This window comes from Choloepus didactylus, chromosome 23, assembly GCF_015220235.1.
Source record: "Choloepus didactylus isolate mChoDid1 chromosome 23, mChoDid1.pri, whole genome shotgun sequence".
In the NCBI taxonomy this organism is placed as follows: domain Eukaryota; kingdom Metazoa; phylum Chordata; class Mammalia; order Pilosa; family Megalonychidae; genus Choloepus; species Choloepus didactylus.
The window spans coordinates 12,831,634-12,856,408 of record NC_051329.1 but is presented as its reverse complement, the minus strand read 5'-3'; the positions used below and the strand labels follow the sequence as shown (position 1 = coordinate 12,856,408).

The 24,775-nt window shown below is 50.1% G+C and overlaps 2 protein-coding genes and 1 long non-coding RNA gene across 7 annotated transcripts in view; 1 reads left to right on the top strand and 2 right to left on the bottom strand.

The window, feature by feature from the left end:
- The window catches only part of SLC8B1 (solute carrier family 8 member B1), a 119,250-nt gene extending 105,996 nt beyond the window's left edge, over positions 1-13,254 (top strand). Inside the window, exons 14-17 of the mRNA XM_037817278.1 lie at positions 2,926-3,079; positions 3,841-3,921; positions 4,742-4,806; positions 12,153-13,254. Coding sequence (XP_037673206.1) covers positions 2,926-3,079; positions 3,841-3,921; positions 4,742-4,806; positions 12,153-12,350 — 498 coding nt within the window. The 3' untranslated portion in view covers positions 12,351-13,254. The remainder of the gene's footprint in view (positions 1-2,925; positions 3,080-3,840; positions 3,922-4,741; positions 4,807-12,152) is intronic.
- On the bottom strand, positions 7,940-13,321 carry LOC119519568. Its single transcript, XR_005214048.1, has 2 exons — positions 11,941-13,321; positions 7,940-9,642 (listed from the first exon to the last, which is right to left on the bottom strand). It is a non-coding gene; the product is annotated as an uncharacterized LOC119519568 (long non-coding RNA).
- A 160-nt stretch (positions 13,322-13,481) lies between these two features.
- Positions 13,482-24,775, bottom strand: part of TPCN1 (two pore segment channel 1) — a 111,126-nt gene continuing 99,832 nt past the window's right edge. For 3 of the 5 annotated variants that reach the window (XM_037817276.1, XM_037817273.1, XM_037817275.1), the window contains 11 exons: positions 24,269-24,341; positions 23,188-23,295; positions 22,060-22,131; positions 21,455-21,544; positions 19,999-20,114; positions 19,239-19,285; positions 18,623-18,691; positions 18,407-18,491; positions 17,452-17,591; positions 17,156-17,236; positions 15,837-15,956 (listed from right to left, as the gene is read on the bottom strand). In XM_037817276.1, the coding sequence (XP_037673204.1) occupies positions 15,837-15,956; positions 17,156-17,236; positions 17,452-17,591; positions 18,407-18,491; positions 18,623-18,691; positions 19,239-19,285; positions 19,999-20,114; positions 21,455-21,544; positions 22,060-22,131; positions 23,188-23,295; positions 24,269-24,341 (1,001 nt within the window). Of the gene's footprint in view, positions 15,957-17,155; positions 17,237-17,451; positions 17,592-18,406; positions 18,492-18,622; positions 18,692-19,238; positions 19,286-19,998; positions 20,115-21,454; positions 21,545-22,059; positions 22,132-23,187; positions 23,296-24,268; positions 24,342-24,775 lie in introns of all 5 variants that reach the window. The other 2 variants (XM_037817274.1, XM_037817277.1) reach the window with 2 other exon arrangements.

The following is a 24,775-nucleotide window of genomic DNA, read 5'->3' as shown; positions in this document are numbered from 1 at the left end:
TTCCCTTGTATGTGATGGATTGCTTTTGTCTTGCTACTTTCAGGATTCTGTCTGTCTTTGACATTTGATAATCTGATTAAGTGTCTTGGCATAGGCCTCTTCAGATCTATTCTGTTTGGAGTACGCTGCACTTCTTGGATCTGTAATTTTATGTCTTTCATAAGAGATGGGAAATTTTCACTGATTATTTCCTCTATTATTGCCTCTGCTCCTTTTCCCTTCTCTTCTCCTTCTGGGACACCAATGATACGTACATTCTTGTACTTCGTTTCATCGTTAAGTTCCCGGAGACGTTGCTCATATTTTTTTCATTCTTTTCTCCATCTGCATGTAGGCTTTCAGGTGTTTTGTTCTCCAGTTCTTGATGAGATCTGCTGTTGTATGTTTCCATTGTGTCTTTTGTCTCATGTTGTGCCTTTCATTTCCATAGATTCTACTAGTTTTTTTTTTTTTTTTTTTTGAACTTTTGATTTCTGCCTTATGTATGCACAGGGTTTTCTTTACAGCCTCTCTCTCTTTTGCGAAATATTCTCTAAACTTTTTGAATTGATTTAGCATTAGTTGTTTAAATTCCTGTATCTCAGTTGAAGTGTACGTTTGTTCCGTTGACTGGGTCATAGGTTCGTTTTTATTAGTGTAGGTTGTAGTTTGCTGTTGCCTAGGCATCTGACCCCCTAGGCCACCCCAATCAGGTTTTCCCAGACAAGAACAGGCTCAGGTCACAGAAGGAGGTAATATTCAGTATCTGGTTTCCCTGATGGTTTTTCTTAGAGTATTGATACACCTGTGCTTTTCTGCCTGGCAGGTGCACCTGTCAGCCTTCACTGCCTGTGTAAGAGGGTGTGGCCTGTGGCTCTCCTCCCCCAGGCTTTGGGGTCTGGTTCCAGAAAGGCAGGCAGTGGAGCTGGGCCCCTTCCTTTCCTCTTGAGAAGCTATGCCCCCTCCAGAGAGGTCAGCTGCATATCAGTAAGTTCTTTGTTTCTCTGACTCTGCTGATCAAAGTCTTTTGATTTTAAAATGGCTGAGGCTGTCTTTACTGCAAAGTGCTGCAGGCTGAAAACGGCTAAGGTTTTTCTCCACAGAGAGAGAAGGGACAGAAAAGCTCCAGGTTCACCCGTCAGCCAAGAGATAGCACCCGATCCTGTGGGCTCCCCATCCTGAGACAGATATGTCCCCTGACTCTCCCAAGGTCAGTTGTCACCAAAAGCCTCTGGTTGTTGAGGATTCGCTGTCTGTATTGAGCAGTTAACGTTAAAACCCCAGTTGGAGCTGGGCTGAGAGGGTGCTGCTTAGCACTGTGAAGCTTCTGTGAGAGAAGGGCTCTTGGCTCTGTTAGGGTCCACAGTTTTACTTACAGATTTTATGCTGTGATCTCAGGCATTCCTCCCAATTGAGGTTGGTGGATGATGAGTGGACAGTCACATTTGTCTCCCGGCAGTTATTCCAGGTTATTTACTAGTTTTTTGGTCATTTATGAATTGTTCCAGGGTGGGGGGGGACTAACAGTCTTCCACTCCTCTCTATGTTGCCATCTTAGCTCCTCCCCCTCCAGGGTCTTTTTTTTATTTAAAACTTACTCTAGAGATTTTTTTTTTCCTTACTGTAGGTTTTTTTGGTGATAGCTTTATTAGGTTATAATCCACATACCATACAGTTCACACATTCAAAGTATACAACCCAGTGTCTTCTAATATATTCAGATATATGCAAGTATCCGCACCATCAGTTTTAGAACACATTCATAATCTCAAAAAGAAACTCTTCGCCCTCTAGCTATGGCCCCCGTCTCCCCCACTGTGTTCCACTCCCCCAACCCCTGGCAACCACTAATCTATTTTGTGTCTTATCGATTTGCCTATTCTGCACAGTTCAGATAAATGGAGCCATAAACTGTGGAGCTTTTTGTAGCTGGCTTCTTTCACTTGGCATGATGTCTTCAAGGTTCATGTAGTAGCATGGATCTGAATTTCAGTCTTTTTTTTTTAATGGCTGAATAATATTCTGTTTAACAGATATACCACATTTTGTTTACCCATTCATCAGTTGATGGACCCCAAAGCCCAAGGCCCCTCTCCACCCATCCTCTGTGAAAAGTAAACATTTTTTTAAATCCAGTTTTTCAGAAAAAGGGTGTGTGATGGGAAGGAGGCTGTTGATCAGATAGACACCATCTGCAGATGGACATTTGAGTTGTCTTCACCTTTGGTCTATTGTGGATAAGGCTGCAGTGAACATTCGTGTACAAGCTTTTATGTGGATGTGTATCTTCTCTTCGGTCAATACCTAGGAGTGGAATGGTTTGGTCAAATGATAATTCTTATGTTTAGTGTTTAACTGCCAGACTGTTCTCTGTTATATAATGAGGAGATGTTATATATTGACCTGGTAGTGATGGAATTGTGTGGTTACAGTGGGTGAGTGGGTGTCTTTTTCCACTCTGTCCACTCTACAACACTGTAAAGAATTTTTAGGTACTTTGTCCAAAGACTAGTTCTTTAGAAGTTTACTTGAATTTTTCATTTTTCATTTTTTTTTTTACTATTGATTTTAAATGTTATGTTTATAAACTCTGAATTCTAGACATACCAACTCACCAAAGGGGGTTGAATTTTCAGGAAATTGATAACTTAGGGAGTGGTATTCAGCCAGTGTTTCTTACTGTTTTTTGGTTCGTGGACTGGGAATCTGTTAAAAGCTATGGCCAGACCATTTCCCTAGAAAGCAATAGCACAAGCTGACATTTTATTGGGTGCTTACTCTGTGCCAGGCACGAGTTGCTTTGCATGTATCACCTTGCTTGATGCGCAGGATCACCTCACAAGGCGGGTACTGTTATCCCGTTTTGCAGATGAGGAGCCAAGGCCCTGTGTCTCTGCTGGGGGCTGGCCTCGGACCCCTTGGCATACCTTTCTGCTCCCTCCCCAGCTCTTTGCTTTCCTGGGCTTCCTGACCAGTGCTCTGTGGATCAATGCAGCTGTCACAGAGGTGGTGAACATCTTACGGTCCCTGGGTGTGATCTTCCGACTGAGCAACACAGTCCTTGGGCTCACGTTGCTGGCCTGGGGGAACAGCATTGGAGGTGAGTGTGTGGGCTTCTGCCTGACCCCAAGGCCAGGCAGGGCTGGTTGGGTTCTGGGGTGAGTGTAGCCCTATCACAGCTCTATGCTCCCCCAACCAGGGTTGCATCTGGGCATGGACATCCAGAGCAGCTGCCCTCAGTATGCACTTGGTACTCACTGTCATTCTGGATACCAGGGTGAGGTGGCCTGGATTGCAGCTGGGTGGGAGTCTCTGTAGAGGCCCCAGCCTCTTCACCACACTGTGATGCTGGACACCTGGTGAACTCCCAGAGCTGTGGTAGGGCAGGGGACCCATTGTAGCCAGCTGTGCTGAACATGCTCATGGGTGGTGATATGCAGGTATCTGCTCAAGGATATGTATACCCTTGTCTAGCTAGAGCAGCCGGATAAGGTTGGCCAGGTTGCGCACTGCACAAGAGAATCCAGCCAACAAAGTGGAAGGGAAGCTAAAATCCAGCCCTCTTTCCTCTCACCTTTTCTGGGCACCTTTTTCTGATCTGCATGGAAGTGCTGGGTATGCTATCTGCAAGCAGAACTTGGGTGAAAAATGGAGAGTGGTGCATCACACACCCATAAAGTTGCTCCTGGTGGGGGAGAGGGGTTAAGAGGTGCTCAGGAGAGAATGGTGGGCCCCCCATTGCACTCAGCTGGCTACTGCCTGCTCAGGTGGGTGTTCCTGCATTGACTGAATGACTGTGGATGTGGCCGGGGAAGCCAAGGGCAGCCCCTCACCTCTCAAGGCTTTCTGTTTTCCCTGCAGATGCCTTCTCAGATCTGACCCTGGCCCGCCAGGGCTACCCACGGATGGCATTCTCAGCCTGTTTCGGCGGCATCATCTTCAGTATCCTTCGAGGTGCTGTCCTTGACCTCAGCAGTGGTGTGTGCTGTGGGGGCCATGATTGTACTAAGCGCTGTACCCTGGGGCTTGGCTCTGGGCATAACACCTTGGGCAGGTGACGTGGCTCTTGGACCTCAAGGTCCTCATCTGTAAATGGGCGTATTGAGAGTCCTGACCTCAGGGGGTTGTCCTAAGAACTGAATGAGGTGATGGAACTGTGTGGCCCTGATACACCCTCAGCAGATGGCAGGTGTTACTGTTAGGGCCGTGGGGTTACTAGGAGATGCCCACCTGGTGCGCCGTGAGGGAGACCCTCTCCCTCTTGCTCGAAAAGACATGTCATGGGCTATAATAGGGGTCAGCAAACTTTTCCTGTTTAGGCCAGATAATAAGTATTTTAGGATTCATGGACAATATGGTTTCTTGCAACTGTTCAACTCTGCTGATACGGTAGGAAAGCAGCCATAGGCAATAAGTGTGGCTGTCACAATAAAACTTCAAATAAACAGGCAGTGGGGCTAGCATTTCTCACCTCATTCGTTTCTTAAAAACATACACTCCACACCCACCTTCTTAGAGGTGCAAAATGTACACTCCACACCCACCTTCTTAGAGGTGCTAAAACTGGATAGGGGCTTCCCCTATAGGTTTGTTTGTTTGTTTGTTTTTTAAGGGGGAGGGGAGGACAGACTGTAAAGAAAGCCGAGTTCTGTTCTTGCTGTGGCACATGTGCCCCAGAGTTGAACCTGGTGGGAAGCGTGGGCTGTGTGGTTGGGGTTATGGGGCAGGTTGTTCTGGAAAAGCTTCCTGAACTGGGCTGCAGATATCCTCGTGGGAGTGGGGCTGGGCTGCCTGCTGCAGATCTTGCGGGGCCACGCAGAGGTGAAGGTGAGTGGCCAGGCCCTGCCGCAGGGGCCTCCTTAGAATGTCTCCTTGTCACCCTCCTCCGGCCTCAGAAACCAGGCACAGCTCAGCAGTTTACACTTGCCCTGGAAAGGGAACTTGCCTGAATTTGTGACAACTCTGATTTATAGAATATTTTAAAAATATTTTGCACACAGGATTGAAAATAGTTTATTGCTTTGAAGTTCACAGAGTAACTGTGCGATAGCGCTTGAGAGGAAGGGGCAGGAGCCCTGGGTTTTGGGACTGGTCCTGTCACTTGAATGAGTTAGGCCATTGCTGAGCCTCGGTGTCCTTACCTGTAAAATGGGGCTGGATAAATAAGGTTGAACTAAATAAGGTCAGGAACATCATCTCCCATTGCTGCCTACAGGGGAGGGACAGGGATGAGAGAGACAGGGAAGTCTCTCTCAGAAGAGGGAGAAGGTTCTGAAACACACCAAGTCACAGAGCTCCTCACACTTCATGGGTGTGGGGGGCCTACCACTGCGAGTGTTCCAGTGACCTGCATGCTTCAGGAGCTCCTGGGGCTGTGCAGGGGTAGGCACCCGGATTCCACTTGAGAGGCTCCACAGGGTCATTGGCAGGCAATGTGAGTGTGGCGCAATGCAGGTGGGCTTTGTATGGCCAGACTTTCCAGTTTTTCTATGGCAGAAGAAAACATTTGCACAGGGCATAAAAGCACATGTAGGGCAGACTCGAGTCAGGGGTGGCAGGTTTGCATTCCCCATCACAGTATCTCTATTCTAAAGGATTTCATCTTTTGTTTGCTCTCTGGAAATCAAGATGGGAAGGCATACGGGACTGCACGGTTTTATGCCTCAGTGCAGAGCCCAAGTGTGTGAGATGACATTGAATGTTGTGAGGCTAAAAGCCTCTTGGATCCAAGAGGCCCCTCATTCTACAGTAGACTCCTGCCAGCTGCCTTGCACTGATGTGGAGGCAGGAGCAGCCTTCCACAGTGGCCATACCCACAAGTTCATGGCTGCTGAGGGCTTGAAAGTTGGCTTTTCTCAATAGGTAGACACCCCCTCACCTCACCCTGCAAAGTTTGCCTTTATTCTTCCTTGATTTTAGTAGGTCCCCTTTCATTGTAGGTTCTAAGGCTGGTTCCTCAGGTGCCTCTTAGCTCTCATTCCCTTGGGGGGTATCTGTGTCTGGCTCCATCCCCTCACCTTTCTGCTGAGCTCAAGAAATGCGCCTGCCTTTAAATGTCACAGGCCCCTCAACAGGGCAAGATGTCCAGGATGTACTGTTTGGTAGAAAACCCAAGTTGCTCCTAAACCCTTACCTACTGTCTGATCCCATTTCTGTTATGAAAAGTGATGTAGAAGTCTGTGCCTGTGTATGCACACACTTGTGTATGTGTTTATATGCCACTGTGTGGGAGGCAGGATTGGATGGTGCTTAGGAACCTGGGATCAGATTTCGGTTCTGCCACTTACAAGTGACTCGTTACTCCTTCCACAGACAAGGAAACTAACAGTGCTCCTTGTACAGGTGGTTGGAAGGTGAAAGGAGACTGTGGACGGACAGTGCATGGCACCCACCTGGTAGTTAAATCTCAGGCTGTGGTAGCTAAATGCTAAGTTGGGAAGGAACTGATGTAGGGATGGGACAATTTCACTTCCTTTTTCAACATCCACATACATAGAGATATATTCTGTTAGGTTCCTGGGCTGCCATAACAAATTACCACAAACTGGGTAACTCAAAACAATAGAAATTTATTCTCTCAGTGAGCTAGAGACCAGAAGTCTACAATCAAGGAAGAGGCAAACACTTCTGTTCTAGTTTGCTAATGCTGCCAGGATGCAAAACACCAGAGATGGATTGACGTTTATAAAAAGGGGTTCATTTGATTACAAAGTTACAGTCTTAAGGCCATAAAGTGTCCAAGGTAAGGGGGTACCTCCTCTGGAGGATGGCCAGTGGTGCCCAGAAAACCTCTGTTAGCTGAGAAGGCACATGGCTGGCATCTGTTCCAAGTTCTGGTTTCAAAATGGCTCTCTCTCTCCCAGGACGTTCCTCTCTAGGCCGCAGCTCCTCAAAAAAGTCACTCTTAGTTGCTCTTGGGATGTTTGTCCTCTCTTAGCTTCTCTAAAGCAAGAGCCTGCTTTCAACAGCCATCTTCAAACTGTCTGTCAGCTGCAGCTCCTGTGCTTTCTTCAAAATGTCCCTCTTGGCTGTACCAAGTTTGAGCCTTCTGTCTGATCTTATGTAGTGCACTGGTAATTTAATTCAGACCCACCCAATAGGCAGGCCAACCCCTCCATGGAAATTATCAAATCAGAGTCATCACCCGCAGTTCAATGGGGCACATCTCCCTGGAAACGAAGAATCACAATCTAATTAACACTGATAGGTCTACCCACACAAGATTACATCAAAGATAATGGTGTTTGGGGGGACATAATATATTCAAACTAGCACACCTTCCTCCTCCTCACAGCTTCTGGTGGTTTCAGGTGTCCTTTTTGGCTCCAGCTCTCCAATCTCTGCCTCTGACTTCACAGGGCCTTTTTCCTGTTTCTGTCATCTGCAGTCACTGGATTAATTTTTAAAATTTATATTATGTATGTTTAGTTTTACAAACACATCCCCTTCCCTGCTCCCTAGCTCTGAGAATTTGCTATTTCTAGCAGTGATACACAATTTTTGTCATTTCACTGAACATGCTGCTTTCAAGGCTCTTCCATGTTGCAGAATGTCTCATAACTTCCTTTTTTCTGTTGGCTGAGTAATATTTCACTCTGTGCATGTACTGCACTCACACTTGAGCTATTCATTTGTTGATGGACAACAACTGCTTCCAGCTGGTTTTTGTGAATAATGCTGCTGAAAATACAATACTGGAGTTCCAGTTTCTCTTCAGTCTTTGCAACAGTGGTTATTTTCCATTTTTAAAATAATAGCCCTTGTAGGTGTGTAGTAGTATCTTATTGTGATTTTAATTTGCGTTCCCCTGACGGCTATTGATGTGAAACATCTTTTCATGTTTATGGCCATTTATATAGCTTCTTGTTGCATTGTAAAATTCTTTACATATTCAATCCTTATCTGAATTATGAGTTGAAACTTTTCTTCCCATTATGTAGGTTGTCTTTTGACTTTTTTGATAAATTCTGATTTTGTTGCTTGTTTTTTTTTTTGGAGTCAGAATCCATTGCCACATGCCAGGTCATGATTTGCCCCTATTAGCTTGATTTTTAACTCTTACATTTAGGTCCTTGATACATTTTGAGATGACTTTTTTGTGTATACTTTGAGGTAAGGGTCTAACTTCATTCTTCTACATGTGGGTATCCAGTTTTCCCAAAACGATTTGTGAAAGAGGCTATTCTTTCCCCACTGCATGCACTGAGTACCCTTGTCAAAAATCAGTTGGCCCTAGAAGTGGAATAGATTTGCCCATCTTTGTGCCAACACCAGTTTTGATTACTGTTGCACTGTAATACAGTTCGAAGTCAGGAAGTACGAGTCCTCCTACCTGTTCTTTTTCAAGATTGTTTTGCATATTTGGGGCCCATGCAGTTCTATATAAACTTGAGGATTGGTTTTTCAAAAAAAAAGCTGGGGCAATTTTAATAGACATGGCATTAAGTTTTTATATACTTTGACATAACCATGGGTAACTTGCCTGATCCAGGAACATGGGATGTCTTTTGCTAGTGTTGATATTGTACCCTATCACCCTGCTGCGTTCATTTATTAGCTATAATAGTTTTCTTGTGGATTTCTTTGGGTTTTCTATATATAAGATCATGTTATCTGTAAATTTCCAATTTAGATACCTTTTTGTCTTTTTTTTCCTAATTGTTCTGGCAAGAAGTTCTAGTACTGTACTCGAGCAGTGGTGAAAGAGGGCATCCTTGTCTTATTCTTGATCTTAGGGGGAAAGTTTTAAGCCTTTCACTGTTGAAGTTCCCTTCCACAGGCATAGCTTGGAGATATTGTGGGTTCAGTTTCAGATCACTGCAGCAAGGCAAGTCACATGACTTTGATGATTTCCCAGTGCATGTAAGTTATAATAGACTACAGTATAGTGGAAACATGTGTCCAGTAGCATTATGTCTACAAAAATAATGTACATACTTTAACAATACTTGACCGCTAGCCTTTTTTAAAAAATAATAATAATCTGAGCCTTCAGTGAGTTGTAGTCTTTCTCTTGGTGGAGAGTCTTGGCTTGCTGTTGATGGCTGCTGACTCATCAGGGTGGTGGTTGCTAAGGACTGGGATGGCTGAGGCAGTTTCTTAACAACGAAGTATGCCACTTCGATTGACTCTTCCTTTTGGCATGCCATGCTGTTTGATAGCTTTTTACCCACAGTGGAACTTTTCAAAATTGGAGTCAATCCTCTCCAACCCTGCCTCATCAACTAAGTTGATATTCTAAATCCTTCGTTGTCATTTCAACAACATTCACAGCGTCTTCCCCAGGAGCAGATTTTATCTCAAGAAACCACTTTCTTCATTCATCCACAAGAAGCGGCTCCTCATCTGTTCAAGGTTTAGTATGAGAGTGCAGCAGTTACTCACATCTTCAGGCTCCCCTTCTAAATGCCTGCGATTACTTTGTCCACTGAAGCCTTGGAACTTTGAAAGTGAAATGAGTACTCCATCTATAGGCTGCCGCAGGGATGTTGGGTTGGCATGCTTGAAAACATTTCATCTTATCGTGTATCTCCGTCACAGCTTTTGCATGATGACCAGGTAGCTTTTGGAAGGAGCCTCTTTTTCTGAGCAAGTCTCAACAGTGGCCTTCAAATATACAATAAGCCATGTTGTAAAGAGACATGCTCAATCGCTGCCTGTGCTCTGGAAAAACAAAGCATATCAAAATGGGCATTGGCGTCAATTTAAAGTTGCCAGGGTTTTTTTTTTTTTTTTAATGGCAATATATTCACATACCATACAGTCATACGTGATATACAGTCAACTGTTTAGAGTACCACTATATAGTTGTATATTCATCACCCCACTCTATTTTTTGAACATTTTCCTTATAAAGAACACCCAACTCACTCCCCCTATCCCACCCTATTTGTCATTTAGTTTTTGTCCCCATTTTTCTATCTTGATCCATTTGTCCATCCATACACTGGATTAAGAGTGTGATAAGGTTTTCATAAGGGGTGCCAGTGTGACTGGGTTGCAGTTTGATAGTTTCAGGTATTTACTTCTAGCTATTCCAGTACATTAAAACCTAAAAAGGGTTATCTCTTGACTGCATTTAGAATCTGTCACCACTGAAACTTTATTTCATTTTGCATCCCCCTTGGTGAAGATGATGATCTCAGTCCCCCGTAGGGAGGAGGGGTTCACCTGTGCCAGCCAGTCTTCTGAAGCCAGGCCTTGACTTCTCTAGCTAAGGAAAGTCCTAGATGGCATCTTCTTCAATACAAGGCTGTTTTGTCTACATTGGAAAGTCTGTTGTTCAGTGTAGCCACCTTTGTCAACGACCTTACCTAGATCTGGATAATTTGCTGCTTCTCCTTGTCCTTGGATGTCCTGGTTTAGGGAGATGGCTTCTTTCCTTAAGCCTCACGAACCAACCTCTGCCAGCTTCCAACTCTTCTGCAGCTTTCTCACTCCTCTCAGCCTCCACAGAACTGAACAGGTATGGCCTTGCTCTGCGGTAGGCTTTGGCTTAAAGGAATGTTGTGGCTGTCAGCTGTTTTGCTTTCTTATCACCCCTGTGTTCACTGGAGTAGCACTTTTCGTTGTCTTCACAACTTGGCTCACTGTTTGGCACAAGAGGTCTAGTTTTCAGCCCATCTCAGCCTTCCTCACTGAGCTTAATCATTTCTGGCTTTTGCTTTAGAGACCTGCAGCTCTTTTTACTTGGACAGTAAGAAGCCCTTGAGGGTTAAATGGCCTTATTTCAGTGCTGCTGCGTCTCAGGGAATAGGGCCATCCTAGGGGAGCTGGTGGAGTGGTCACATTATCTGACATGAGTGTGGTATGTGGCACCCCAAAACAATGACAACATAAACAGACACAGTAATAATGAAAACTTTTCAAATAGACACAGGAAGTTGATAAAATGGCACCTACAGACAAACATTCGATTTGTGAAAAAACCCACAATATCTGTGAAACACAAAATGAGATATGCCTGCATGACTACTTTTCTGAGTATTTTTATCAAACGGTGGTGGATTTTGTCAAATGCCTTTTCTGCACCTCTTGAGATAAAATCATTGAGTTCCCTATGTTGAACCACTCTTGGATTTGTGTGAGGACTGTGTTTTCGTGACATTACATAATACTTACGAGGCCCTCAGCAAAGTACCTGGCATATAGTAAGTATCACATATAAATAGATAGTTGATTTTCATTATTTGCAAATTCACCTTACTTGTTAAAAAATGTTTGGTAACCCTCAAATCAATAATCACAGCACTTTTGCTGACATCTGTAGACATGTGCAAAGCAGGAAAAATGTTGAGTCGCACACATGTACATTCCCAGCTGTGTCCACCAAGGTGATGCTTGTCTCAGCTTCCATACTGTAAACAAAGGTACTTCTTGTAGCATCTTTAGTGCCACATTTGTGTGCTTTATATTGGAGATTTTGTTGTTTAAAATGACCTCTAATTGCAATGCTGTCATGTACCTTACAGAGAAAATAAGTTAGGTAAGCTTTGTTCAGGCCTGAGTTACAGTGCTGCTGTCCATGAGTTCAATATGAGTGATGTAACAAACACTGTATTAAAGTTGTTAAAAAGAAACACACACAAAACAAAGTTATCTGTTGATGGAAATGGGACCAGAGGCTTGCAAGGAACCTACCCCCTGCATCTCCTCCAGGAGTCTTGTTCAGTGACTTTATACAGCATTAACTATTGTGAATAAGAACTGTGTATGTAGGAAATTTCTTCAAACCGATTTTCCCCTATATTACAAAAATCCAACCCAGAACAGTTGAAAGAATTGTACAGCAAACACTCATATACCCACCATCTAGCTCTTACTATTAATATTTTTCTCCATTTACTTTATCACCTGTCCATTCACCTTTTTTTATGCATGTCACAAGAAGTGATAGATATCAGTGCAGACATATCATTCACTAGAATTCAATATTGAAAACATTTGTAAAACTGTACTTACATCAGAGAAGCACCCAGGCAGGTGGAACTGAAGGGGTAGAGAAGGTTCCTTTTCCCTACTGTGTCTGAGTCCACCTCTGGGTAACTTCCAGGTGGGGCATGCCCACCCAGGGTACAGGCCCTGCAGCTGCCGGCTGTGTCTAAGGTGACCTACTGGCAGCAGGGGACACCCTGTGCTGGTGAATGACCCAGCCCCTCTCTTTCCTCCTGCAGCTGGAATCAGATGGCTTGCTGGTGTGGGTGTTGGCCAGTGCCCTGGGGCTCAGCCTCGTCTTCTCCCTGGTTGCCGTCCCACTGCAGTGCTTCCACCTGAGCAAAGTCTACGGCATCTGCCTTCTCCTCTTCTACTTCAACTTCCTTGTCGTGGCCCTACTCACAGAATTTGGAGTGATTCACTTGAAAAGTGTATGAGCAAAGCCACACATCAGAGTCCGCCTGGGGGTGTCGCGACAGGCAGGTACCCAGCAGCAGCCTCCTGTGGAGAGACAGGGCTGCAGTCATCTTCTGGAAACCTCCAAGGGGTGTGCAGTGGAGGGAATGGCGTCTGGGCTCCTGTGGGGGTAGTTGTTGCTGCTAAAGGTTGTTTGAAGTTGCTGCTGTGTGGGGGAGGACAGCACCGTCCCTCTGTGTCATTTCTGATTCTGGCCATCGTACCCAGGGATGGTGGAGACTGGGCTTTACTGTGGACTGAAGCTAAAAGACCTCTCTGAGGAAGGGGGGTTGGGGCAACTGCTAAGCTGTGGCGTTCCCCATCTTCCTCCCTTGTTGCCCTTCTGCTCTGCACCATGCTTGAGGCCTTCTAGCCTTCTAGTATCTTCTGCTCAGGGTATGGCAGTCACATATTTGGGAAGTCCGGGTGATTGCACCTCACTCACCCAGGTGGACTGGGTGACCACAGCCAAGAATCCCTTGTGTGCTGCGGCATCAGCGGGTCCAGGGCTGGGCCCTAGACTTGCGCTGTCCATCAGACACAGGATGAAAGACCTGGACACCCTTGAGTTCTCTAGTAGCCACATAGGAGTGAAGAAGAAAAGGTGAAATTGATGTTACTATGGTTTATTTAACCCAACAGATCCAAAATACTTCAACCTTTGGCTCTGGCCCTCCCTACAGAACTCTGTCCTGGGCTATGGGGACAGTCCTCTGGGCTCCAGGCCTTGTTTCCCCAGCTGCAGAGCAGGTGTCAGCACAGCCTGCACCCTGTACCTACCTCAGAGGGAGGCTGCAGGCTCTGGGGAGGATGTGAGCTGCCTTCTCTGTAAGAAACTCTTGTGTGCCCTGTTGCCTTATGCTGGTAATAAAAGAAAAAGGATTAGACTACCTTTTTTTTTTTTTTTCTATTAAAAAACTTAAATATTTCAAGTATATAGAAAATAATGTACCAAGTCTTCCTTACCTCGGGCCAGGTGCTGAACAGCTAAGTCGAAGCTGTAGGAGGCTCCTGTGGTCTGATACCTGGGTCAGGGGTGGGATGAGGAAGTGGGGACCTCGCCCGTCCTCCTCAGAGCAGCACCCAGGCAGAAATCACGAGGCAGGGCCAGATTTACAAAGCAGAGGCTCGTTTATTAATATGCCAGAAATCCAGAGACACAGTCGGGTTTCCAGGTAACAAATCACCAATGTACAAAACCTTACAGTGCCTCTCCTGTTATCCGTACAAAATGATTGTCTGCAAGGTTTGGAATAAGGCTGGGGTGGGATGGAGGGGCAACCAGCTTTGCCCCCAACTCCTTCATTACAGGTCAGTGAGGGGTACCCTGGTTTCACGTAGTAGAATAGGGGAGGCAAGAGGGCAACTGAGCCAGCTGATGGCCCAGGTCCCTCCACGAGTCCCCAGCCCTAGGGGCAGGTCTGTTCTCAGCCTGGACACAACTTGAAGGGGCCACAGATGATCCCACAGTGCAGCTGTGCCGAGTCTCAAGGACTGGCTGGAGTCTGCCCCTGAGCATTGCTGTCATTTTGCCTTCATTCGGTCTTCACTAACAGCAGGCCCTTGCTCAGGGCTAGACCCATTACCCCCTCGGAGTAGGGCCAGGATTCTGCCATCCTGGTGCCTCTCCCAGGTCTGTCTGAAACCCCTTGAGGACAGAGGAAGGAATCAAAATGAGGCAGTCAGGGGACTCCTGCCTTCTTCCAGCTGCCCCCTGGTTCAAGACTCAAAGCTAAAAGGCACCCACCTGTGCAAATATTTCCTTCTCTGGAGAGGGAAAAGGGTTTGGGGTTGGATGCCAGGCTCTCCACAATGGCCCACAGGCTCTCCAGAGACGAAGAGGAGGAGCATGCCAGTCTCCTGCTTCGCAGTGTGAATCACAGTGGTTGGAAGATTCACCTTTCTTAAAGGGCTGTGCTTTAAAAGCTAAACACCCACAATCCTCTCCTGGTGAAGTGGTGGGGAGACCCAGTGGTGCTCCCCTGGGGTCAGTCAGGCCTGCTCCAGGGCTGGGAAAAGGACTTGGGGGAGCTTCTGCCCCCACAATCCCAACTCAAACAGGGCAGTGTGGGAACCTGGGAGGCCCACAGGTGGCTGCTTCTCCCACCCACTGCTCTCCACTCCCCTTTCATCCCATTGCTGCCTTCTGCCCTGATACCACCACACTATCTTCTGCAACCCAGAGGAGCTGAGAGGCAGAACCCCCTCTAACCAATACTGACAGCCTGCACAGCTGGTGACCCCACAGAACTCCAAGGGCCTTCTGATTCAAGCACACCTCTTAACTCAGGTGGACTCTGATCACTATACAGAACCCTCACGAGGTGCCAGGGGTGGTGGTGTTGGCTAACTAAAGGAGCCCCAGAACCCACTTCTGCATCAACCAGACCTGCTACTCAAAACCTGGGGGAGAACAGAGTCCTATCAGCTGAGTCCAGCAAGGGCAACTACATAAGGCAGAGAGGGAGCAGGGCCCGTGTGCACCACAGTCGTGCCCTGTGCACCACTCATGGCAAGCAGGTCGCCATTATGCTGGCTCCTGCTCCCAGCAGGGCCTAATGCTCACAGATGAGCTATCTGCTATTTTCTTTAACAGAATCCTTAACTAAACCACATTCCTTCTTTCTTGAACAGGTAAACTGCAAAGAAAAGGGATTTAGTCAAGAAAGCCATTCCAGGGGATGGCCTGGGGCTGGAGCCATCAGCCAAGCCTCTGGCCTGCTTCCCCTCCTGGATGGGCAGGAGGCCATTTTAGCAGGATTTTTAGCAACACGAGTTAGAGAGGAGGCTTGCACAGCCAGGAAATGAAATGCATCAGCACAGTCTCCAGCTGCCCAGCTCTCTGGCTAATTGAGACCTGACAACACATCTCTACCCACACCCCTCAGTCACTCTTCCCCTTAGGTCCTAGGCACTGGTCCCACAGAGGAACCTTCTATTGCATCATCACATACCAGGGAATGCTAACCCCAGGGACTGGGGTTCTTTCCTTCCTACGTGGTTCTGTCCCTGAAGCAAGACACACGAACCCTGGATGTGGCAGCAGGGAAAGCCCACAGGGACTCGTCCGTGGGCCACGAGTCACAGCAGCATCGGGGCAAGTTTGGGTCTGGCCTTTGCAGGGCTGACCCGCTTTAAGGGCAGGCCCTGCAGAGATGGGCACACTCTTTCCAGGAGGTCTCTGGTGGGGGGGGGGGCTTCTGAAGCTTTACAAGGCAGGAAGAACTCATCATGGCTGGACCACTGCCAAACCAAGATGACTTCTGGAGTTAAGGAAAACTGGACAAGGTGGTTATAAACCTAACCCCATCTTGTCTTTCTTCCGACATGTGAATCTGTGCGTATATATGACTGTGTGTGGCTGTGCAGATACACACACATGCACACACATACACACATTCCTTCAGAACATCGCAGTAGAGTAATACTATGAGTTATTGCATAGAAGGGACGGCCTCCGTGAGCTGCTAGCTGATGGTCCGGGAGCGCTGGCGGCTGCCCAGGGGCTGCTGGGCGGCGGGGACCCCGCGGTGGCCGGGCTGGCACTGCTCTTCCTCCTGTTTGCGGGCGTGCTCCTCGTACCATTCCTAGAGCACAGCAGACAGCAGTGGGCAGCCACACCCCAACCAGCGCCGCACGGCCCCCCGCCGGACGACAGTGGCCAAACGGGGGGACCACTCGAGCCCACGGAGGGCCCGGCTGCCAGCCACTCCCACCTGGGACTGAAACCCCCTCACCCCGGACCTCCTGGACATTCTGAGCATGGCCAAAACCGGAGTCTCACAATGGACTCGGTCCCCTGTGAGTGAGCAGCTGGGAGACTTCCTTTTTTACACCTGAGAAAACCGAAGCTCGGAGGTGTGTAAGGTTGAGTGGGGACTGAAACTCAGGTCTTCTAACTCCCGCAGTGCCGTTTCCACTCTTCCAAAGAACAGCTTAGCAGCCTAAGACTGTTAGGCCATAGCACCCGAGGCTCTCTGGGATGGGGGGTGTTTGGGGAGTTAAGGGACTGAAGGGAAAAACCACCCATTTTAAACTGAGTCACAGAACTTTAAGCTTAAAAAGTACTTTAGAGGAAGTCACTTCAGGGTGTTAGACTCCCAGACTTTTAGGCAGGGACACAGTTACCACTGTCCTGGAGAGACAGGAGGGTTTCCAGCTGTAGAATACAGGAGACCCTCCCCGAGCTTTCGGGGACCCTGAGGTGGAGGAGGAGACCCCACCCAGGGCTCATCACCAAGGGGCCAACAGTCTGCTTTTCACTTAGTTATCAATATGGAAAGACTGGGAGACTTTGCAACCAAACTTTTTTACCTCTGGCTTTTAAATAAAAACAAACATGCCAAGAGATCTGGGAACAGCCTATTTGCTTCTGGCAACACTTGGCTGGAACCAGGAAGGGACAGCCCTTGTTAGAGAGGCCTGTCCTTGCCAATTCAGTGCAGTCCCCACCACTTCCCCTTGGCTCACTGAAGTTTCCCGCCTGGTGCCATTTCAGTTGGCAGCTCCAGCTTCCGTAAGAGATCTAAATGAGAATTCCCTATTGCCAGTAACATGCTACGGCAAGCCAGAAACAGCAGAAGCAGCCCGACAGCTCTGCCCCCAAATCTGAGTCTGTATACCACTGGCAGATCTCCCAGTGGATGATCCTGTGTCTCCCCACTGAGCCGTCCAACTCTACACAAGACGGGCAGGAAGGCAGCCCCCTGCCCAGCAGGGGCGAGGCCCACTCCCAGGTTGGGAGTGGATGGGGGATCTGAGTGGCAGGGCCTCAGGGGGCTCCTACCTGTATCTCCTCTTCGTACATCTTCAGGCTCAGATCACTTTTGGTCCTCGACCTCCTACCCAGGAACACCATGGAATTTTGCTAAAGAAGAACAGAGGCTGAGGGGCAATGCTGAGAAGGGCAAGGACCCACTGACCCCAGGGCCTGGGCAGCATGCCACAGCAGGCCTCTCCCACTCCTCTGCCTTTCGCAAAGGTTCCACCCAAGACTGTGATCAACATATTAGATGACGGAAGCTGGAGGGACAGGATGGGGCTGCACCCTGCCCCTGTCTGGGGGCCCTGGAGGAGGCTCACCTCATGTTTCTCCATCTGGGAGAGGATCCGGAGCAGCCGGGTGACGTCCGAGGTGGCTCCCCGCACCTCTCGGTAGAGCTCAAGGACAGAGACCAGCTCTTCTTTGGAGATTTCCTTCTCAAGGGTGATGCCACCATCATCTGCAAGAAGGGAGGGTGGGGGTGGGCGAGTTCTGGCTTGGCTTTGTTTAACCAGCCTTCCAACTGCCCCTCCCAGGGTCTTAAGGTTCCCTCCTGCAGCAAAGCTCCAGCTCAGCATGGTGCACCCTGCCCAGCTTCCTGCTAACGTTCGTCCCCTCCCTCTGTTTTGGCTACCAGGAGTGTTGGTGTAGTCAGCAGCTTACAGGGGACAGGGTTTCAGGAGGGAATTTCTAAGAAAAAGAAAATGGTCAGCCAGCCAGATGCCATAGGGATTTGGAAACAAGTAATAGGTTGGGGGCAGATCTGATATACAATTTGGAAAGAAGGGAGGATCAGTGAGCAGAAAGCTATGCAGCCCGTGAAAACTGAGGCAATTATTAAAACCAGGATAATGAAAAAGTTGCAAAAGAGACTGATTCTGCAGTACAGTATTACATCTCTTAAATCAAGAACTGGTCGTCTGCACATTTCATTTAGAGATGTGGAGATAACTAAAAGCAGCAGCAGCTAAGAGTTAGGAGTCTGGAAGGAGATGTGGCTACAGAAAAGCAGGACAAGGGGCCGCTACTTTTCATACACCTTTCTCTACTATTTGATTTTTCTTAAACTATGACATGCATTGTTTTATTTTAAACTGAGACCATGAGCATTTTTCTGTCACTGATTATTTTTTGAAAAGCAATGCAGATATCCAGACAAGCTGTTCATACAGCTCAATGGCCAGATGGCCCAAGAACTGATAGCTGGACAAAGACGGAGGATGGCCAGATGACAGCAGCCAGCACATGCCCAAGACACTGAGTTCCTGCACAGACCTTCTGAGTCCTGGTTCTTGCGGCTGTAGTTCATTCGGAAGACGAAAGCCTCGAGGATGAAGGCAACGATGATAGTCATCACTACCTGGCCAGAGACAGCAGCACAGGAGTGTGTGTGCATGCCTGTGACCGTGGGGTCCCACACCGACAGAGCCCAGTCAGTGCCCTCCTCCCTGCTGCCGTGGCCTCGGGGAGCAGGAGCAGCTATGGACCTACCATGGTCACGATGTAAAAGGTCATGAAGTAGAGGCGGCTCCAGTGGGAGGTCTGTGAGGTGACACCTTCCTGGAGGCAGAGGGAAGTGGCCCAACGGTGAGTGCCTGGGCAGGACCAGGTTGCAGTCTGTGTCTCCTCTGGCCCCTCCCTGGCCTCCGACCCAGAGCTCAGCGTCCCCCACTCTTTACAGCCCCTTCCTGATCTGCCTCTGGTTGTGGGAGACAGAAGAGAGGGACCTGGCTCCTGGGTCTGGATTCAGGACTACTAAGGACAGTCTTTATCCCAGTAGGGATGGGATTTGGGAGAGTTTAAGGAGTGACAAAACAACCCTTGCCAACAAACAACCCTTCCTTGACAGAGAAGACACCTCCATACTGGTGGAGACCCAGGCTGACACTGCTGGCTGCTGGGGGAGGCCCAGGGCTGGGGATGAAAGCCAAGTCCGGCAGGGGCCGGGAGGGTGGCTCCTGGGGTGCAGCCCACACCGCGCCTCCCACCGACCACTAACCAGCGTGACTCAGGACGCCACAGCCTGCAGAGTAGGAGGGAGCAGTGCACCCCACACCGCTGAGGGGACACAAGGAGCCGGCCCAGAGGAGGCGCCCGAGAGCCTTACCATGATAATGTACCAGTTGTTGACAACTGTGAGCTCGAACAACGTCACTGCCAAAGGGGAGGAAGAAAGAAGGGTCTTGATCAGACCCACCTCTCTAAGGCCAATCTCAAGGGGCCTCTGTCCACCTATCCTCTGTACCATGCACCAAGAGACAGTGCCTCACATGCCAGCTTAGGCCATGAGCTCTTGCAGGGATCTGCCAGGGCCCTCCCTGCACGCAGGCTCTGCAAGGAGTCATGCCATCTTGGCCTGTGCCCCAAAAGGTGTGCCTTTTGCCAGTGAGGCCCGTGATGGGCAGGGCTGGGGCTCAGGCGTACTGGGGAGGAGAACATCCAGAGCTGCTTCAGTGCAGGGCTCACCCTTCCTCCTAGGAGGTGCAATCCCAGCAGCTCTTCCCTCCTCCCACCAGGCCTTTCCCTGGAGTCCTCGGGCAGAGCTGGGTGGGCCCGAGCTGGGGTGTGTCCAGGTCACCCCCACGACAACGGCACTTCCCTCCCAGGTGTGGCATGAAGTTCTCCTCCCAAACAGAAAAATGTCCAGAAAAGGAGAAAACTGCAGTGATCCCTGGAATCTAGCTTGGACCCCACCCCAAAGCTGGGCAGACCACCTCCCTCCACCTGGGCCAACGAGGAAACAACAAGCGAGAGTGTGGCAGGCAGCCTGGGAGGGGCGGTGAGGGACGGCTCTGCTACGCCACCTCGGGAAGCAGAGCCGACAGGCAGCCCGCACGGGCGGTTCCACCTGTGACACCTCGACTCACCAAAGCTGTTGAGGATGTTGTCAAAATTATTGAGATAGTAGTAGCCCTCCTCCACAACAGTCCTGTTGCCAACAGTGTGGCTGACCCAGCGGTAGGCATCTGCGACTGTGCTCGTACTGGCCGGGAGGACAGGGAGAAGGGAGGTCACCCAACAATCGTCACCTCCACGGAGGACAGCGCTCCAGTGAACTGAGAGCCAACCGAGGGTCCTTCTGTCCTGCCTCCGGCCTGGCTCCCTTCCCAGGGAACCGCTGGTGGAAGCCTCGGGCCTGCCCTTCCTATCTGCCTTTGCTTGGTCTTTCTCTGCACCTGCCCAGGCCTCCTCTCAAGTGCAGCTACAGAGGGAAACGCTGCTGGGGAGGGCAGAGCAGCCAGTGTATCCCCCAGGGGAGGCCTTACCCTTGGGGCCAGGTACTGTGCAACAACCCTCAGGCAGGGAGGGTCCTCACATGGCTGCTCCTGGACTTGGCCTGAGAGTGTCACATGTTTTAACAGGTTATCCCAATTCTGAGGAGATCTTATCTGCCACTTGCCTTCCAAACTCTTATGGCTGTTCTGGTAAAACCCATGCCAATGCTTCTAAAAGTCAGACCTTGGACCACCAGTCAGCTTGTACAGAAGGCAGAGTCCTGAGCCTCTTGCAGATACATCACATCAGAACCTGGGATGGAGTCTAGAATTTACATTTTTAAGAAGCTCCCTGGTGATTCTGATGCACTTTAAAATTGGTGAGCCACTGCAAGGCTTCTGGTTCCTAGCTCAGTTTGATACTCAAAACAGCTATCGGTATCTTTGGAAACTGCCTCATTTTCTGTGCTTGAGACTGTAAGACCAAATTTGAAAGAGAACACTGTGACTTGAGAACAAATGGCAGATACACTGATTTCATTGTGGTGGCTTAGGGGGAAGAGAGAAAGAGGGTTTCAGTCCTGCCCCTGTATCCCTGAGCCCAAAAACCTTCCCACTTCAGGTGCATCTGTCTTCTCCTCACAGACTGCACCTAGATGTGCCTGCCTAGGTCCCCAGCCAATCCAGAAAGAAGTGGGGCGAAGCCACAGGCCCCAAGTCTCGGGCCACAGACTCCTCTTGTTTCCAGGGCACCTCCAACCCTCAACCCTCAGCCCAAAGGGCAAGGCAGGTAGAGGCCTGGTGGGAGTGTGGCTCCCAGCCCCTGCTGAGGGATGGAGAAGCTCTGGCAGATGTCCACACTCAGAGACAACCATCAGAAGCAGGGCCCTCACTGAGCTAACTGCCCTGAACTAAGTCTGCAGAGCAAAGCAAAGTGATTCCCAGGGCCATGCAGGGCAGGAAGCTGCAGCTTGGAAGGAAGTGTCCCCAGGGGCCCTGAAGCTCTGAGGGACCAAACAGGCACAGAGGCTGCTGCACTACTCTTGGCTCTGGTCCTCCAGGAGACACAGGCTGCCGGGTTGGGTTGGGGGACCCATTGCACACTCACTTGCAGCAGTTGGGGTAGAGGATTCCACAGAAGAATTCCATGCCCACGATGGCGAAGGAGTAGTAGAAGATGAGCAGGGTGAGGCCCAGGCTGGGGAGAAAGGACAAAAGGCATGGGGTGACCTCGGGCCAGGCAGCAAGACCAAGTGCTCCGGCAGCCCCGGCATCCTCAGACCCCTGGGCCGACTGGCGAGACATGCCCCTCGCCAGGTTACCAACTGGAGAGTGCCTGCAGGGAAGGGGCTTCGTGATTCAGGTCTGGGGTTAAGAACAGCTCAGATCAGGACTACTGATGATGCCCCTTTACCAGAGACAGCCCTTACCTGTGAAGGTAGACTCACAGGTGACCCCTTACCTGTGAATGTAGACACAGGTGATAAGTGAGTTGACAGCTCCCTGCCCTCCCTACAAATATTTCAGATAGGTCAGTGGAGAAAATGGTGCCAGGGACACCTGTGGAGGTCAAGATGTCATCCTCCCTGAAGGCCCACCAGACCCTCAATTTCAGTCATTTTCAGGGCTCCTCAGCCCTGCAGCCCCCCAGCTCCCGCCCCTCTGGAGCAAGTCTCATGACACCTGGACTATGACCATGAGGCACAGCAATACCTGGCCATCCGGGGCAGCAGCTCAAACATGGTGTCTAGCACATTGCGGTACCGCTTTTTCAATTTAAACAACCTGAGTAATGGAAAAGCACACAGTCACTTAGAAACACAGGTACAGGCCGGGGCCCCACCTTCCACACCGCTGTAGAAGTGAAGACAGCCCGAGGGGCCACTTCCCTCTGAGGGCTCTGGACCCACCAGCCAGCCCCTTTGCTCAGGTAACTCATGCATGTGGGAGAAGATGGTGGCAGCACCAGGACATGGCCAGACGGAGCCCTTCCCTGAGAACCCTAGTGCTTCTCCCCGCCTTTGCCCTCTTTACATTTTACTGAGGTGAGGAGGCAGCAGCAACTATTTGCAGTTTACAAAATAAAGCAGGGAGGCTCCAAGGGGCAAGGCCTGGCTCAAGGCAGTGTGGCCTCCCTGAGGCAGAAGGGAACAGACCCCTCACCCATGGAGAGGTGGCATGTGGCCACAGGTGCAGGCCCTTCCTCCAGAGAGAGGCCGCCCTCCCCATGCCTCTGCCTCTCCTCCCAGACAGGGGAGCTGAGGATGCTGGCCATGGGTGGGATCACTGCAGGGTACGCAAGGAGAAACCCAGGCTTCTTAAGACACAGAGAACTCGGGGATCCTAACCAGGAGACACCGTGAGTCACACTCTTCACCACATCCCACGCGTCTGTTGGTGGAATGGTGCTTTACTCTCTCCTACAATGGTCCTTGGGGAAAAGGTGAGACCGTGTGAGGGTTTTTCTTGACAACAGGCTGTGCCAGAAAGGTGTCAGATATGGATCAGAGGGGAGCCCCTGACCTTCGGAATCTGTGGCTCTGATTTAGGACATGATACACCTATTTCTGTGGCTGCAGCCGATACCATCTCAGGCATCTCCCCTATGCTGGGAGCTGTGTTTCTCTTCCAGTAGGAGGCAGTGACGTGAGGGGGCCGGGGCAGAGCCCACACACCCTCAGAGCGACGTGCTGATGCCTCTGGGGTGCATCTGCAGGGACTGGGATGTCTCACTCCAGGATTGCAGTTCTTCTGGTTCCTTCCTGGGTCACTTCCCAGACAGCTCTCCCAGGCTTCTCCCTCCCTCTGCCCACCTCCCCCAGCCTGAGCCCCACCCGTCACCTCAGCAGCTGGAGGGGACGCAGGACCACTATGAAATAAAACGGCTCCATGTCAAACGCCAGAGCTAGCAGTCCCAGGAAAGCGAATGCTGTGACAGAGAAGTCGAACCTGGGAGAGAAGGAGAAAAGGCACAGCCTGTTCAGCCCACTCGAGCCTCCCGAATGGCTGCTCAGCCCCCCAATCTGTTCTCAGCTCAGCCTTCCAAGGAGCCCAGACACCAGAAAGCCAAGCACGCGGCGTGCGGGGCAGTGGCTTCAGCAGTCAGCTTCCTGCCGCCCTGGGGTTGCTGAGGTTAACGTGGTCAGGCCCCCAGTACGGCCCACTCAGGCTCAGGCCTCGATGCTGACCCCTGGGGCAGGAAGGCCCGGGGCCTCTCCTGGAGCCCTGCCCTGGTCTAATGACAGAGAGGACGGGAGCTCCAGCCTCTGCGGACCCTGAGACAGGCCTCTCCTCCTTCAGAACTACCCAAGCTGCCTCCTGCACGGGAAGAGACTTGAGAGAACGGCATCTTTCCCCTCTGCTCAGCAAGACCCTCGTCTTCACTATTCCCCCAGATCCATCTCTCTCTAACTTGTTTTGCCCTCACAACCCAAAACCTCATGAGTGTGGGTCTGATGTCACAGACGAGTTAACCTGAAGGGGCCGGGCGAAGGGGTGATCAGCCTGAGGTCTCAGTGGAACGGGGGGAGGCCAGTCGGGGCCCCTCACTGCTCATCCAGAAGGGCCATGCCACCACCTTCTCTGTGGAAGTTACAGTTTTCATGGAGAAGAAGGAAGCTCAGTGTTGGGATGGGTGTAGGGAATTAAGTGGCTCATAAGAGCCAACGAGCCTCAGGGACCTCAGTCAGCCATTTCCAGGTGAGCTGGCAGGGAAGCCCGAGGGACTGAGGAGAAGAGGCAGGCCCCATTGGCTTCCCCAGCCGCAGACAGAATTGCACCAGGGGCACCAGGCTTGACCTGTCCTCCAGCTGCCCTCAAGCTCCAGAGACTGCGATACGGTATGTACGGGTGTGGGGAGGGAGAGGATGCAGGGCTTTCATTAGACTCTTGGAAATGATTAAGAAACATACTCTCCACTTACAGATTCCACCCAGAGGACAGATATTCGATGGGGCCCAGACCGGCAATTTTCAGGAACAGCTCCACCCCGTAGACTGTGAACAGGAGGAGGCAGTCAGCAGCAGCATCCACCACTTCCTCTCCCACACCTGGCCTGCCTCGGTTTCCTCTCTGAAGCCTCTGCAGGCCTCCAGCCACCCTTACGAGGCGTGTGTGCCACGCTGAGCCCACCCCCTCCCAAGCCCCTCTGAGAGCATGTGTTCAAGCAGAGGGTCGAGCCCAGAGGCTGTAAACTAGGCAACTGGGCTAAGAAGAGAACACCCCCTTTCCCCTTTCAGGAATGGCCCAGCCATCCATCTTTCTATCCAACAACTATTTCCTGAGACCTCTTCTGTGCCCGGCCTTGTGTCAGGTGCTGAGTGTGCAGCAGGGAACACATGGACAGCACAGCGCGTGCACTGAGCTTACCGTCTATCGGGAGGAAAGACAAGTCAACAGGTGATGCCAGTGCAGCGTGTTCAGAATGCTT